We start from the raw sequence: 18043 nt of genomic DNA, 5'->3' as shown, positions 1-18043 counted from the left end.
GACCAGAAGAGGGTGAGCACCCATATAGGGGGGCAGGTTATTTGAAGGACTGTCTTTTCCATGTTGTATCTACCTGACTTCCAGAGCAGGGAGGCAAAGTGTTTTAAGGGTCCCTTCTATTAAGGAGGGACCAAAAAGAAAAGCTTTCTCTGTGGTAGCAGCATCCCTGCATCGATAAGTTGGTTCCCTCTTTAATACTCTTGCAAAAGGTCCTGAAGATATGGTTTTGCCAGTGGACTTGGGAACCCTAGGATGATTTGGAGCAGGTTTATCTGAATGTTGTCACTTGGTGGGATGGGGGGAGGGAAAGGTTTGTTGGATTTTGTATTTGAGGTTTTACTTTTTGGAGTTTGCTGCCTGGAGTCAGTTGGTCAGCTATATAAATGTTCTAAGTAAATAAATAATGAAGTGGTGCAGAGTAGAAATAGGTTGATCAATTCCCCATCTCACTGATATTACATAGAACTAATATTCTCATGCAGCTGTAATAGTTGTACTGGTCTAGAGCTAGTAACTTCCCCAGCAATTATCATAATAAGTTGGCTGGGGTATGATAGAATATGACACATTGCAGCTGAACCAGCAATCCTTTCCTCCAGGCTATTGGCTTGTCTCCATGTGCTGGCAGTGCACAGTCAGATGACTTGATCAGCTATGTATTAGCCTTTGATTTCTAGGCTTCCCAAATGCGGTAAAGAAGGATGTTCCCTTTCCACACTTCCATGGCTGTGGAAGTTGAAAGCGGAAGCATCCAGAGATGGGAGTGTTTTCAGAGGCTTCTTCAGATGACCATCTTGATTGTGGTGGAAGAAGGGACAATTAACTCTTTCAGCAAGGGGACTGAACAACATGGAATGAGTTATTAGACCAGGATATTTGCTGAATTTCAAATAATACAGGCCTGCCCAAGGCTAAAACTATTGCCTTATTGAGGTTAATTCACTTGGTTAATTAGGAGGGTTTTTGAACCTGTGTAACACATTGCCTGGCCCATCCCCATGACCCAGTTAAATACATCTTATGATCCCTTCTTTAGAAGGCTAAATTAAGAAAGGCTACAATAAAACAGCACTTATCAACTGTAACAATTTAATCATGAAACCTAATGTAAAATATATAAGTCTCACAATTACGATTGGTCAATTTATGTTTAATGATTACCTATTTTAACCTGCAGGCTTAAGTGGGTCCACTGTACCCTAACTAATATTATTGCCTATTGAAAGTTTATCATAGTACACTTAAGGGATTAAAGCTGTAACTAAGGAAAATAAAAGGATTGGTTAGGTAATTAAAAGTGGAGCAGTGGGCTAATGCCTCCTTAAGTAACACCAGCTGCCTGCAATTAGTGCAGGTTCGCAGGTTCGCATCCCACCAGGCTCAAGGTTGACTCAGCCTTCCATCCTTCCGAGGTAGGTAAAATGAGGACCCAGATTGTTGGGGGCAATAAGCTGACTTTGTAATAATGCCGCTGGGGTGTGTGTGAAAGCCCTAATAAGCAGGCATATACATAGAATGAAGGCTACTGCTAAGCTTGTAAGCCGCCCTGAGTCTTCGGAGAAGGGCGGGATATAAATGGAATTAAAATAAATAAATAAAAAATAAATAATTGATCACCACAGGAAGTGTTTTTTTTTCCTCTCCAATAGTGCAGCAGAATAATTGATATTGACTGTAAACTTTTAATTTTATTTTCTGTAAGTCCAGACTGGAGGACAAAATAAGAAAGAGCAAAAGTAGCAAGTAATAATGAGTTCCAGAATGAGAATGGATCTTTAAATCTAATTCACCCTGCCAGTAATTTGGAACCTAAAATTATATTGCTGTACAAAAACCTATTATTGCACTACAGTGCTATTTGGAAGAACGTTTTGATGGTTCTTTTCCATATGAAATTGGAATTAATGTCGATTTCAGACAATTTCAGCTTTTGACCCTGGAACCTTAGTCAATCCAATGGATAACCTATGGCAAAAGAAAAAACAGAGAGAGACTAAAATATAATTATTAATTTGATCTTTATGGATTGTCCTCCTGCTAGGCAGTCTTTCATTAACACCTAGAAAATGATCTTTTGTCAAAAACATACAGCTGTTGGAGCATTAAAATTCGAATCTGTTCTTGTCTCAAAGCTCAGTTTTGGAGGAATACCAGTCCCAGGAAAACCAGGAACCTTCCTGAAGAAAAATTTCCATGGCTGCATTGAGAACCTATATTACAACGGAGTCAATATCATTGACCTAGCCAAAAGACGGAAACCACAGATCCACACAGTGGTAAGAACTTAAGGCACCTTTTTTTAGGGGAGGGCGGGTGTTTTGACTTTTCATTTTCCTGAAATTGTTCTTATTGACAGATTTGCTCACCCCATGAAGCAAAAGTTTCTTAGGTAAGAAAAGATATTTCTTTCTTCCAAAAAAGGTTTTCTTAAAGACTGAGATAGGCCAAACAGTGAATTAAAAAAGAACACAAGAATGCATTAGAAAGTTCCAGCAATCTGGCTTTAAATATGCTTTTTGAAGGAAATTTAGAAAAGCTGGCAGCTAAAGGAAATATAAGAAGCACTGTGTTTACTGGCAGTACAATATATATATATATATATATATATATATATATATATATATATATATATATATATATATATATATATATATATATATATATATATATATATATATATATAATGAGACTATGGAGCATGTTTTGAATATGTGTATTCAGTTTTTGTTTGCTAGCCCAGGCCCACATCCTGTGGAATTGGGGGCATCTGCAAAAGGGATGGGAAATCAGAAAAATCAAGATGCTGATTGTGATTATGTAATCAAAGTTTATTTATTTATTTATTTTAGTTACATTTATATACCGCCCTATTCCCTGAGGACTCAGGGCGGTTTACAGGGAATTAAAAAATCCACCATACAAAAGTTAAAAAACCAAATTAAAAAATATTAAATTGACCCTGTATACTTAAAACCCCAGTTAAAAATTTCTCCTCAGCCTGGGCCTGAGAGCTCAAAGAGCCAGGTCTTCAGGCCCCGGCGGAATGATCGGAGGTCGGGGGCAGTCCTCAGCTCCACCGGCAGCTGGTTCCAGAGGGCAGGCGCTCCCACTGAGAAGGCCCTATCCCTGGGTGTCACCCGCCGGCAATCTCTCACCGGCGGCACCCTGAGCAGACCCTCCCTGTGGGAGCGCACTGGGCGAAGGGCGTTTGATGCCGGCAGCAGGTGTTCCCTCAAATAGCCCGGACCCAGGCCATGTAGGGCTTTATAGGTAATAACCAGCACCTTGAATTTCACCCGGAGGGCAACCGGAAGCCAATGCAGCTCGCGGAGTAGAGGTGTTACATGGGAGTATCGGGAGACCCCCATTACAACTCGCGCGGCCGCATTCTGCACCAGTTGAAGCCTCCGAGTGGTCTTCAAGGGCAGCCCCATGTAGAGAGCGTTACAGTAGTCCAAACGGGAGGTAACAAGCGCATGAGTAACTGTGCGTAGGGCGTCTCGGTCCAGATAGGGACGCAACTGGCGCACCAGGCGAACCTGTGCAAAAGCCCCCCTGGTCACGGCTCCTATGTGGTCTTCAAAATTGAGCCGTGAGTCCAGGAGGACGCCCAGGTTGCGAGCCCTATCAACGGGGGGTAACACCTCACCCCCCTTCGTTAGAGGTGGAATAAGTTGGTTAACCCGAGATGCCGATATGCACAGCCACTCAGTCTTGGCGGGATTGAGACGAAGCCTGTTTCTCCCCATCCAGACCTGAACCGCCTCCAGGCACCGGGACATCACGGAGAGGGCATCACTGGGTTGGTTCGGGGTGGAAAGAAAAAGTTGGATATCATCAGCGTACTGGTGATACCCCACCCCGAAACCACGAATGATCTCACCCAGCGGCTTCATATAGAGGAGAGGCGAGAGAACCGACCCCTGAGGAACTCCACAAATGAGAGACCTCGGGGCGGATCTCTGCCCTCCTGTCAACACCGACTGCGAGCGGCCCTGGAGGTAGGAGGAGAACCACCGTAGAACGGTGCCTCCCACTCCCAACCCCCTGAGACGCCGCAGCAGGATACCATGGTCGATGGTATCGAAAGCCGCTGAGAGATCTAATAGGACCAGGACAGAGGAGCAACCCCTGTCCCTAGCCCTCCAGAGATCATTCACCAGCGCGACCAATGCCGTCTCCGTGCTGTGTCCGGGCCTGAAGCCCGATTGGTACGGGTCCAGATAATCAGTTTCCTCCAGGAACAGAGGGAGCTGATGCGCCACCACACTCTCAACAACCTTCACCAGAAATCGAAGGTTGGAGACTGGACGATAGTTGTTTAAAACAGCCGGGTCCAAAGCAGGCTTCTTGAGAAGGGGCCTCACCACCGCCTCCTTCAAGGCGGCAGGGAAGACACCCTCCTTCAAAGAAGCAGTTATTACTGCATGGAACCAGCCTCGTGTTCCCTCCCGAGCCGCATAAGCTAGCCAGGAGGGGCACGGATCCAACAAACAGGTGGTGGTGCTCAGTCTCCCCATGATCCTGTCCACATCATCAGGGGAAACAGGGTCGAACTCAGTCCAGATAACGTGCTCAAGACCGCCTGATTCCTCCATGTCAGACTCTGCCCAGTCAGAGTCCAGACCGGTCCGGATCCGAGCGATTTTGTCTGCCAGATGATGACTAAACTCCTCGGCTCGTCCCTGCAAGGGATCCTCTCTCACCTCCTGGTTAAGGAGGGAGCGAGTCACCCTAAACAGGGCGGCCGGGCGATTATCTGCGGACGCGATAAGGGCAGCAAAGTAGTTAGACTTCGCCATCCTTATCGCCGCAAGATAAGACCTTATAAAGGTTCTTAACTGCAATCGGTCGGATTCGGATTGGCTGGATCTCCAACCGCTCTCTAGACCTCGTCTCCGACGCTTCATCTCCCGGAGCTCCACAGAGAACCATGGGGCCCAGTGGGATCTGCGCCGGGTCAGAGGTCGCATGGGTACAACGCAGTCAAGTGCCCTGGTGGCAGCCGTTTCCCAGGCCTCCACCAGAGCATAGAAAGTTCTGTTCCATGTGTCATCAGATACACATCTGAAAGGTTCAAGTTCTCCAGCAAATCAAAAAGAGCCAGCAGGCCATCTATAGTTTACAATGCCAGGGCTGTAACAGCCAATATGTAGCACAAACAGGCGGAAGATGAGCAAAGTGCATTCATGAACACCAAACAGCAGTCAAAAATCATAATAAAAATTCCTTAATCCCACAACACATAGAAAGATTCAACCACAAATTCTACTGGGAAACTATTAACATCTTAGACTATTAACATCTTAGGTGGGAAACCTATGGCACGTGTGCCACAGGTGGCACACAGAGCCCTCTCTGTGGGCACCCGCGCCATCACCCCAGTCCTAGGCCTTCAACTGGGTTTTATAAAACCTTTTTGCTTTAGGCCTCCACCAGCATGTGCAAAAAGAGAAAAATTCAATCAATTAATTTCAACTTCTCATGGGGGAAAAAAAGATCTCGCAAAGTTGGAATTGATTGATTGAACTTTTTAGTCCCACCCAGTCTGCCGTTACCACTGCAGCCACACCCACCCAATGGGCCACAGCCACCCAATGGGCCATGCCCACCCAGCACCCAATGATACATAAGTGGGTTTTGGGTTGCAGTTTGGGCACTCAGTCTCTAAAAGGTTCGCCATCACTGTCTTAGACCAAGCCAAATCAAAATAATAGGTAATTCCTGAAAGCTGGGCATTCAGACAAATCAGCCATCAACAGACTCATAGAGATACAGTAAATCACATTTACACATCATTCAAAAGAGACAATAAAAAATCTAGGAAGGAAACAAACAAACAAGAAATAGAATAATTCCCTCTAGCAGCTTACTTTCAGGCAAACAGGGATCCATATCAGAGAAACAATCAGGCAGAAAACAATACACTGATCAAGGAAGAAACCACACACCCACCAAAATTGGCAGGACAAGTTAATATATATAAATGGGCAGCTAGCAGGCACCTAAACCCTCACTTATTCACACTAATGGCATTACCTCATTGGGTAATACAATATCTGCAAGCAAACAACCAAATTCAACTCCACAGTTCAGCCTTACTACAGATATTCTCTTCCATTGAAACTGTTCCACTGTTGCTCGTGTTTTACCATCAAGAATTTTTTTCCTTATATTTAAATGAAATGTAGAAAGGTATAAGTATTATTTCTGGTCATGAAAAATGTTCTTGATCATCTTTCCTGTAGCTTTCTTTTATGTAGTTGAACATCACTATCATGTCTCCTTTCCGTCTCCTTTTCTCCTTGCTGATTATTTTGGTTATTGCTTTATCCTTCTTCTCCCTCCTTGTTTTGCATGTACTACAAAACCTTTCTACCATTTTAGTAGCAAATACAAAAACCATTTCCTTCAGCAATAATTAGTTATACTGTCATGATTACAGGTACACGTTTTCATGATTCTGGTTTGTCGGTTTCTCAAAAATATATCCCTCAAAACTAAAGAAAAATACCCGATGAGACACAAAAGCCTAGACTTTTCTGTGGTGTTGAAACACATGCAAAATGAAAACACTTCTGTAGGAAGTGAAAGAGTATTCTGACCATGAATAGTTTTCAGTGCTTTGCTTCTTATCCTCAGCCTCCAGTGCAAAGCCACCTACATGGTATTGAAAGCATAACGGCCCCACACTATGATTTCTATGGAAGGAAAAGTCTGCACTGTATACATGGAGGCATTTTTAAGCACCTGGAATAGAAGGTTATTTACTACCATTTCTACTGTCATTTTAAGTGAAATAAAGCTTTTAGTTCTTCCCTTCTCTTTTTTTCTTGCAATAGACGTTTTGGTAAAGGAAAATAAATGAAATATCCATCAGTGTGTTGGATGTGCTGTGTTAAACTATCCCTTACAATCTGTTTAATCTGCTTCCAATGTTTTATTTTGTATTCACTGAAGGCAAGACAATACCATTGTCCAAAAAGTTTCCCCATTTATTATAATTTTCTCTATATCATATTGTTGATCAGGCCAGAAAAAGCATGTGCACTTTGAAAAATAACATCCTATATCAAAGTTTGAAATGTCTGATACTCGCACAGCACTATTTTTGCTACCTCACTAAATATATAAACCATTTATTCACTCCTTTCCAAATTGCGTAACTTAGGAAATGATGGACTGAAACTAGATGGCTAGTGATGGGGCACTAGTCAAAGGGAATTCTGCGATTCTAAACTCCATTTTTGCCTCAGCTTGTTCAGTGGAAAATTACAATGTTTCTGCCTCTCCATTTTCTCATTTTTATACATGATCTTGCCTTTAGCTGCTCGCAGTAGAAGGCAAGTTAAGTTGACGTTTAAATATCCCCCAGGATTGGTTTGTTTCAGGGCTTTTTGAAATTAGGAAGGTAGGAGGGTGTATCTGATCTTAACTTCCCTCAAGATAGGACCTCTGAATGGGGAGTTATACAATCTTAGAAATTGCTGGACAGGTTATTCTGTACATTGATTGAAATTCAAGTTAACTGTTTTTCTATTTCCTTTGAAAGTCTGCCTTCCCTTCACCCTTCTCCCAGGCAGGGATTTTAGACATTGTAGCTCATTGGTTTTGTGACTGAATGCGAAGAGCTTCTCCAAGTAACACACTGCACAGTCATATCTACCATAACTTAATATATCTCATAATCCTCCTTTTTTTCTCCTTAAATAAAGGAGAAAATTGGAAATTCATTATGCTTTATATTGCCATTATATCATGTCTAAGGATTGGTTGATAGTTGCAATAATTCCAATCAAATTCTAGTAGGGCTACAGCAGGTAAGTATTAAAGTCCCAAGTCATGATTATTTTTTAAACTGTTATAATGTCTTATAATTCTTAGTGTTTCTTATGTATTTATACCTTGCTGGCTTAACTATTTATAGCAAAGAAATTATAAAACTATTTTAATTTTATAGTTGTTTTTTCATGGTTTTATATTTTAGATGTCATAATTCCATGATATTTTTTACTTTATTTTATTAATACCATATTTGGTTCCTTCTGTTTTTATTTTGGAGTGATATTTGTTTTATGCTGGTCTATAACTAAAATAAAACCAGATATATGATTAGGATTGAACTGGTATGTATGCTTTATGTTCTTTCATCTAAGAGGGCTGCAAAGGACATGATCTTCCAAAGCTTTTCTCCACATATCTTCTTAGTTTTCTTCTTGGGGATTATAGTGCACAGATTCAGCATGTTGTGAGTTTTAACACATTGAAATATTCTTTGGAATTACAGAAAGCTTTGCCCACTTTTGCTATAGACTTAACAAGTAATTATCTATGAATAATGAACAGTCAGCAGTAGAGAAGACCCATCATACTCATACAGGTGGTCCTTGATTTATGACTTTGATGTAGCCTGCCCATCACAATCTTAAGCCATGTAAAATGTAGTTGGCCACATTTTACAGTCTTTTTGTGGTGGTCAATAAGGGAATTTATCCTTGCATGTTGATTATTCAAAGAAATAAAATGCTCTGAACACTGGCTGTGTGAGGATTTGTTTTGGAGATTCAAATCAAAGGCAATTCAATCACATTGGTCTTTTGATCAAATCAGTGGAACAAAGTGAATCAAATTGATTGGATAATTTAATTGCCTTTGAGCATAATAGAATTTATAATTTGAATTGCGTCAACATGATTAGGTGATTAAAATCAATAACAAAGATAGAATAATTCCAAATCTAATTCCATTTTGAATTGGAATGATTTGACAGTTATAAATTGGTCAGAGGTAACTTGCCCAGACTTTTTGAAAAAGTGTAAAATCGCTTAACCTCCAGGAGAGATTTAGAATGAGTCCTTTCTTTTAAAAGACACCAAAAGCTCCAATATTCCATTTTATGGAGGTGGTGGATGAGCTGAAATTAGAGCATTTGGTAAGAGATTAATACAGGGCATTTCTGCTGCCCATCTAAAGGTCATGGTAGGTTTGTTTTTGTTTTTCAGAAAGCTTTTCCAAATAGATTAATAGTATGCTTTTTATTCTCTGCTTTTATTGCTAGCTTTAGGTATTCCTTCCATTTTATATCATCTGTTGTTTTGGTTTGTTTCTTTACACTGTTATATATTTGTATTTACAATTATATATTTGTATTTTTACTCTTTTTTGAAGACTGCTTTAAGAGAAGTAGGAATAAATGGCCTTTTGAAAGTCTCCATCAAAATGTGGACATAAATGGGACTTGTGAGTTCAGGTCCCATCTTAGGCATGAAAGGTGGCTGGGTGACTTTGGGCTAGTCACTCTCTCTCAGCCCAACTCACCTGAGTAAGGTGTGTTTGATATGTTTATCGCCATATGTTATTTGTAAGAATAGTAAAGGTTGGATATGAATTCAATAAATAAATACATAAATATGTGGAGATTTTCTCTGAATTTCTCCAGAAGGACATGATACCTTCTCTTGAGGTTAATTAAAGCATTGAAAGAGATTGAACCTATGGACTACTGGAGATAATTAATGAAAGGCAATAAATATGTCCCTTGGAAAACTCATAATAAAGTAAATGTGATAGATGAGAGAGAGAGAGAGAGACAGATAATAGAGTTTCATCAAGTTGATAGAAAAATGCAAAACTTGATTTTTAACATAAATTGCTACTAATTACTTTTTAATTTACTTTGAATCAGCAGTAAAACTTAAATAACTATTGCCATTTATTTATTTAGGGGAAATATGGAAGTTCATCTTATATATAATTACACTGGGCGACTCACATCATAACAATAAAACATAAAGGATATGCTATTACAAAAACAATAAAAACCTATACCTCAAGTTATTAAAGTACTTGATTTTATGACCTTTTTTGTCATGATCCTTAAGCGACCCACTTCAATCGTTAGTGAATCATGTGGTCCTTAAGCAAATCCAGCTGCTTCCCCCCCCTGACTTTCTTTGTCAGAAGCTGGCTGAGAAAGTCGCAAATGGTGATCATATGACCCAAGGATGCTGCAACTGTCATAAATACATTCCATAGTCTGGGCATATATGTTTAACAAATAATAATAATAATAATAATAATAATAATAATAATAATAATAATAATAATAATAATAATGATGATGATGATGATGATGATGATGATGATGATGTTGGAAGGGACCTTGGAGGTCATCTAGAGTCCAACCCCCTGCTCAGGCAGAAAACCCTATACCATTTCAGACAAATGGCTGTCTAGTCTCTTCTAAAAACTTCCAGTGTTGGAGCATTCACCACTTCTGGAGGCAGGTTGTTCCACTGGTTAATTGTTCTAACTGTCAGGAAGTTTCTCCTTAGTTCTAGGTTGCTTCTCTCCTTGATTAGTTTCCATCCGTTGCTTCTTGTCCTGCCTTCAGATGCTTTGGAGAATAGCTTGACTCCCTCTTCTTTGGGGCAGCCCCTGAGATATTGGAACACTGCTATCACGTCACCCCTCACTCTTCTCTTTGTTAAACTAGACACAACCAATTCCAGCAGCCGTTCCTTATATGTTTTAGCCTCCAGTCCCCTAATCTTCTAGATGCTTGAATCTTGAAATTTGTTTCATTGTTGATTTTTATATAGCATTTTGTTCGGCTAAAATTTCGACTGACCATTAAAATATGGAGAACTTCAACTGCTGATAAAATAAAAAAGCACAATGAAAGAGACTTTTGTTTTTTCTCTATGAGCCTATCTCTCATGTGATCTGTGTTGTTATACAGCTGAGTAAGATGTGGAAGTAACCCACTGCAATAACTATCACTGTTGAATATAGTCAGGTCAGTTATTCTCTTGAATGGGAATTCTTAACGTATTAGTGAAAAGCAGTGAACCTCAGATCTTGATTGATTATGCTCACAATTCTGAGATGCTGTTCAGTAATTTTTATTTTCATACCCTCATTATTCCCAGGGTAAATCAGATGCATATATGATGGTATGTCAAGCTTGCACAATGGGTGGTAGGAAGAGGGGGAATTCTGGCTAGAAAAAAAAAGAATAACTTTTTAACAATTACTATGCACATACAAACATATTCCAGATTCATTAGGAAGTAGCACAAAAGACTAATGCATAACATTATATATGTACTGAGATGGTTCCGTATACTTTGATGTCTTGGTAGACAGTTTAATTATTGGTCATTCGCTTGGATAATTAAGAAGTGTTCCATAGCCTGAATATTCTGCATGTTTTATTTTTAGAAAATGGGGCAAACAGCTAGGCCATTAAATTATTATTGGCCTATTCTACATTAACAGAATTAGTTGAAAATCAGATTAAAAGTTCTAAATAAGTAAAATATTCCATACCACTTCAAACTGCGAGCAGGAATCAGGCTTTTAAATGTCATGTATAATAAAAAATCTTGTAGGGCAAGAAAACTACAAAAAAGTGACTTGCTTTACAGTACATCTTCATAACTTTGATATGCTAGCTTGTTACATGGAAACTTTTTTTTTCTAAAGGCAAACATTAAAAAATGGCATATTATACTTAAAATTCAGTTAATATTCTAATGTACCATAAATAGCTGTCGCTGTTTGGCCATGATTCCAAAAGCTGTTTCATGTGTATCCATGGTTTACAAATCCTGTGGGGATTTGACTGTTATATTTATTTATTTATTTTATTTATTTGTATCCCACCATTTTGTTATTTTCTATAAATAACTCAAGGTAGTGAAATATATCCGCCACAGCCACTTCCCCCTCCTATTTTCCCCACAACAACAAGTCTGTGAGGCAGGTTGGATTGAGACAGAGTGACTGGCCCAAAGTCACCCAGCTGGCTTAGGTGGGACTAGAGGTGGGACTAGAGCCGACAGTCTCCTGCTTTCTAGCCTTGTGTACCATACCATTATTTCAATGTCACATTATATCCCTTCAGTTAAAAAAAAGTCATTAGCTAGATAGGCATGCATGCATAAAGAACCAAGTATCATTTTCTTGGTTGGGTATTGTGCTATCAGCAAACAAAAAGGGGGATGTGGTGGCACAGAGGCTTAATGATGCTGGAACTGCCAGCCAGAAATGATCTGCACTCTGGCGGTTCAAGCCCGGCTCCGTGAGATGGAGTGAGCTCCCATCACTTGATCCCTAGCACCTGCCCACTGAGCAGTTCGAAAGCAGGCAATATTGCAAATATTATAAACGGATACCACTTCAGTGGGAAAAAATGCCTAGCTGTGTTCATATGTGTGGAGAGTGGAAGCCAGCACTGGACATGGCCAGACATGAGGCATCGCATGACATGAGGTGAGACTGGTAGAGGAGCATGAAAGAACCAGCAACCCAAGTGCTGCTATCTAATTGGTGTAAAGCTAGTTTGCCCCCTGCGGTGCATCAAGGATAAGTGTACAAGGGCCAAACAGAATGAATTAGCAATCTAGACTGTCAGGACTGCATTGTGTTTAGCTTTTGTAGATTTCCGTGACATTGTATGTCATATGCTAAAAACAAATAATAAATAGTGAGCAAAGAAAACACAATAGAGCTGGGTGTGTCAAATGGCAACTACTTCATGCTTAACTCGGACAATTTTCTGTCCTCCTCTGCTCTTCAGGAAGAATAAATACAATAATCCATGATATTGTCAATCCTATTGAGGTAAACAGACCAAAATATAGACTCCCTATAGACCTGAAATTACTTTTATTAAGACTGGCTATAGTAATAGTTTGGCAGGTCGAATCCCGAGTGCTGCATAGCAGAGTGAGCACCTGTTACGCGTCCCAGCTTCTACCCACCTAGCAGTTCGAAAGCATGTAAAAATGCAAGTAGAAAAATAGGGACCACTAAGGTGGGAAGGTAACAGCGTTCTGTGTGCCTTTGGCGTCTAGTCATGCCAGCCACATGACCATGGAGACGTCCTCGGACAAGCGCTGGCTCTTCGGCTTTGAAACGGAGATGAGCACCGGCCCCTAGAATTGGAAACGACTAGCACGCATGTGCGGGGGAACCTTTACCTTTTATAGTAATAGAATTTTGTAAGTCTCAGGATGCTTTCCTTCCTCTTTCTTTTCTCTTTAGATGAATTTAGGGGGTGTCAGCCCTCCCAGATAAACCAGAGAGGAAACCTGATGAGCTAATTCTGCTTTATTGTAAGGCTTCATTTGAAAGTACTGTGGAATCTTCCCATCACCACTTTTAACAGCTTGATCCATTAAGGCGGGTTCTTCCTAAATTTCTTTCTCTAATGTTTAAGCCACTGGGGACTCCCCACTCTCTTGTCTGATTTTTCCTGGGCAGCATTTCTTTCCCTCATTCCCTGAGATCATAGACACATTCCTTATATGAGATATCTATTTGATATACATTTGGACCTCTCCACACTCATCTGGGCCTTTGCAATCTTTTATCTGTTTGTTGCCTTAGTAACAATCATCCCTTTCTTATCAAGACTGCACTTTTTTACTTTCTATAGATGTCCTGACTGAGGGGCTCTTATTGTTTTTCCCCTTTCAGCCTCCACTTTTCAACAATCTCTGCCTACAAGGTGAGTTTAAAAGGGGCCAAGAAGATGAAGATGGAACCAATCTAAGTTTCTATCTTAGTCAAGGAGATGAGGACAGTCAAATTCCTTGGTAAAAAGGTATCATAAAATGGAGAAAATTATTTCAATCTCAGTTAAAACCAGGTCCCTTTGTAGTTACTGTACATCTAAGCCCTCTGTGTTAATTGCGTCCCTTGTGGAGAGTGGAGAGTTTGTACAATTGTTTATTCTCCACTATGACCCAGTTGAAGGTGTTGTGTATACTGGCCCAATTATTATACAGTAGATACAGTAACACTATTTTATCTCTTGTGCACCTTGGAAAAAGCATAGAATATTTGCCGAGATTTTTTCTCAGCTTTCTCAATTTCTCATTAATACCTTACTGATTATCTATTTTTGTCATAAACTCTGCTCTAGCACTTGAAACTGGATATAGAACAAGGCTGCATATATCATGGATTTCAAAGGGGTCATTTAGGCCAGCAATTCTAATCCCCTTTTCCTGTACAGGAAACTAAATTAAAGTATCCACAAAAGAGAGCTGTCAAGCTTCTGCTTAAATACAATCAGTGATGGGGAACCCACCACTTCTCTGGCTAATTGGTTTCTGCTCACAGATGGCTCTAACTGTTAGGAAGTGTTTCCTTTCATTCAATTAGAATGGATTTTATTGCAATTTAAATCCATTCTCCCATGCCCTGCCTCTTGGAAGGTTAGAGAACAAGCTTTAGTTGGAATTGTTTTCATATCCCACCTCAGATCTTCCTTCTCAAGATTAAACATTCCCAGCTCCTTTTTTTTTCTTGTATCACTTAGTTTCAAGTCCTCTGGTCATTCTTATTGCCCTTTTCTGACCCTTTTCTATTTTTAACAGAGTCGGAAATTTAAAGTTTGATGCTGGAAATAAAACACAAAATTAACTAATACAGTATATAGCAGAGCTATTACTCCCCCTGATGTGGAAATTACTTTTTATTGCTGCAGCCTAAAATTGCAGGTGTATTTTCTGAAATCTTTGCACACTATTGATTCATATTCATTTGGTAATCAACTATGATTCTAAGAACTTGTTCACAAATATTATTACCAAAGCTGATCCTTCTATTATAAACCTGTTGTGAGGCGCAAACATCCCGACTCAAGGACAGATATTAAGCTAACTACTTTATTATGTTCTGCCTATAATGCAGAAATCTCCCCAGTCTGGCAGCCTAGTCTTGGGAACAATTTGATAAGTTTCCAAGGAACCTGGGAGAGGGGGAGAGGTTGGTACTAGGACTTTTGCACCTGCACAGTGACTCTAGGCAAACTCCATGCTTGATGCCTCCTTCCTGCCAACACCTGCAAATTTGATTCGATTTATATTTGCCTATTTACGCATATTACCTATACCTTTGTAGAATGAGAGTTTTACTTGTATTTACTTGAGGATGAGGTAGTGATAATACAGGGAAGTCTGGGACTGTATGGACAGCTATACCCTCCATTAAAACATTAATACAATTCTCTTTAGGATCTCTGTGGAGGTCAGGAGAGAAAAGAACATACATACTGTTTTATTACTTAATTTTGAATCTTTCAATATATTTAGCAGTACAAGATGTTTATCATGTTAAGACCCATTTATTTTTCCTCGTCATACCATATTATACTGGCAGGGTTTAGATACCCTGCTAAGTCATGAAATGTTTGTGACTTAGCATGTTTTGCAGTTACTATGGGTTATAAATTATTGTGGACTATATAAAACATTGTGACTTAGCCTGATATATGATACCAGTCAGTTGTTTATTCCATGAAACATATCTGAAACATGTTTAAACCCCTCACTGTTTCACAGCAGTCAAAATATTATTCATATTTAATTTCCCACTCCACCAAGCATTGTAACACTTGTTCCACATTTTCAAATTAGCTGATATTCAAGTGGGAGGGGGTCGCCATTAGCTTAAATAATTTTACATGAGATACAATATTGATTTAGTTCTTGTCCCACACAATCTAAATCAGCCTCTCTTAATGAGACATTCCAATTGTTTTGGACCATAATTTCCATACACTTGGCTATGATGGTTGGTCTAATAGTTGTGCTCCACTATATCTGAAAAGGGGGGAAATCATTTAAAATATTCTACAGATGAATTTAATTGCTGTGGAATAGTATAAATGACAGATCATTAAAACCTGGTATATGCTTTCAGGAAATGCAGTTGTGCTAATGCCAGTAGCTACTGACTAACTGTACATATTTAAGCAAATTTTATTATTTTCCTTCTTTATTTTGATTTACATTTTGACAGATTGATTAGCTGTGCTATTTGTTGAACCTTTATTTTACTTAAAATGGATGGAGCAAGACATTTTGTGATGCCTCAAAATATACTTTGACTTTCAAAACACGAAATCAAATAACTGAAAAACTATTAGAACTCTAGTCTAGTGCAAGTAGTTTGAAATGGAAACATTCAGTTTTTAACGTAACCCTTTAAATGACCAAATAAGCCTCAAAAATTAAACGTTTCGTTTGGTACACTGTATGCATTTGAGAAAATTCACCACTTTTGGTTGGCCTGTCTTCTTTGTTCCTAGCCAAGGTGAACTTGTAAGATTAGATGCAGGTCTTCTTTATTTTTCTAAATTCAAAAGAGGACTTTACCAACTTATCTCCTTTTTGTTTGTTTTTTACTTGTGTTTTGTATCAGAATGATCACTATCATTTTCAGATCTGCTGAGAGTGTCCCCTGCACTCATGTCTCAAGCACTGTACCAGGAAATTAAGTGATAATGCTCATTTTCTGTAAGTAGAAAAGCTGTGAGACCTTTTGTTACGAAGTTGGCCAATGCCTTAAAAGCTTGGGAAATTCAGATAAACAAAATCCAGAATTGCTTAGCCAAGCATATGATCCTTCATGTCTCTCAGTGGGATGAAATTTCACTCAACTGAGCATTTTTCTTTTGTTATCTGATATTTGCGGGGGGGGGGGTTGGTGGGGGTCAGCAGGACAATACGCTTTCAGAAAAAAATAATTCAAGTAGAAATACCATAGTTCTTCAACTAGTAGAAATAATTGTCCCCCACCATTAAAAAGTACATATATCTTTTAAATTATGCTTCAGAAATATGAACATATTAAAATCAGTCATTTTCAGGAAATAAAAAAAAAATTGTATGTCTTTTTAAATAATGCAACAATTATCTAAATAAATTATTTATTTTCTTCTTTTCAGTGTTGTCCCATCAAAAGTAGGGAGGAACTAAGTTAGAGAATAATAAACTCTAAATGCACAGTAGAAGCATAGTTATCAGAAGGTGCTAACTCTGTCCCACCTCCCTATTATTCTTATCCTAATTATTACAATGTGCTAATTGTTTATATCACATGTGGGTTGTGATGGCCCAGTGGCTAAAGATGCTGAGCTTATCAGCTGGAAAGCTGACAGTCTGGGTTTGAGACCAGAGCTCCATACAAAGGGGTGAGTTCTGGTTACTTACCACAGCTCCTGTTAGAAAGTTAGAAAGTATGCAAATGCAAGTAGATGAATAGGTACCACTTTGGTGGGAAAGTAATAATATTATCTGCACCTTGGCATATAGACATGCTGGTCACATGACACATGGAAATGTCTTCAGACAGTGCTGGCTCCCTTGGCTAAGAAATGGAGATGAACACTACCCCTACGGTCAGGCACACCTGAAAGGGGAAACCTTTACCTTTATGCTTACACAATACATAAATAGATTTTCTGTTGCTTGGGCGTGTATCTATGATGTTAGTTATAGTCCATCGCTTGTACTTTTGAACCTTAACTTCCTTCATATAAACTGTTTCTCCACAATTTATAACATCAGCAAAGTAGTCAAGAAATGGAGAAATTTATTTTGTTCATACATGTGTTCACACACTATTTCAACAGGATGCTAAGATTTCCAGTTCCTTAGGATTTACTAATTGAATAAACAGGCTTATAACAGATGCTTTTTAAACCAGGTTTTATTTATTTATTTATTTATTTATTTATTTATTTATTTATTTATTTATTTATTTATTTAATTTATATACCGCCCTTCTCTCAAGAGACTCAGGGCGGTTAACAGGGCAATACGTAAAAGACAAATACAAAAGTTAAAATTATTAAAACATGATTAAACAATGCCCATAGTACAAATAGTACAAATTTAAAATTAAAGTCATAATAACAAACCCACCCCATCCCATCAGGCCAGTTTTATCTTGAAGCAAGGACAATTATGAACAAGTGTAAAGAGATTTATCACTACAACTCAGGAATGCAGAACTTTGTAACTTTCCATATAGGAATCAAAAAGGTCTTTTGGAGTCTGGGATATCTACATAGGGGCAATACTTTTGTTAGGTCAACTGAAGTTTTACAAAATTACTGCAACATTTTAAGTTTTAAGAACTCATAACCATGTAATTTAGGAAAATAAGGAAAGAAGAAAAATGTGGCTTATTTTGCACCCATGTATCAAGCTTCCATAATGGAAAGGATTAGAGAAAGTCTTCA

The 18043-nt window shown here is 39.0% G+C and overlaps 1 protein-coding gene across 1 annotated transcript in view; it reads left to right on the top strand.

Moving 5' to 3' along the window:
- Positions 1-18043, top strand: part of CNTNAP5 (contactin associated protein family member 5) — a gene marked incomplete at both ends in the record, with an annotated part of 417604 nt that overhangs the window by 205602 nt on the left and 193959 nt on the right. Inside the window, one exon of the mRNA XM_083349845.1 lies at positions 2133-2276. Within this exon, the coding sequence (XP_083205971.1) occupies positions 2133-2276 (144 nt within the window). The remainder of the gene's footprint in view (positions 1-2132; positions 2277-18043) is intronic.

Source organism: Vipera ursinii (genome assembly GCF_947247035.1).
Source record: "Vipera ursinii genome assembly, chromosome: 1".
Taxonomy (NCBI): Eukaryota; Metazoa; Chordata; class Lepidosauria; order Squamata; family Viperidae; genus Vipera; species Vipera ursinii.
This window is presented reverse-complemented; position numbering and strand designations above follow the sequence as displayed.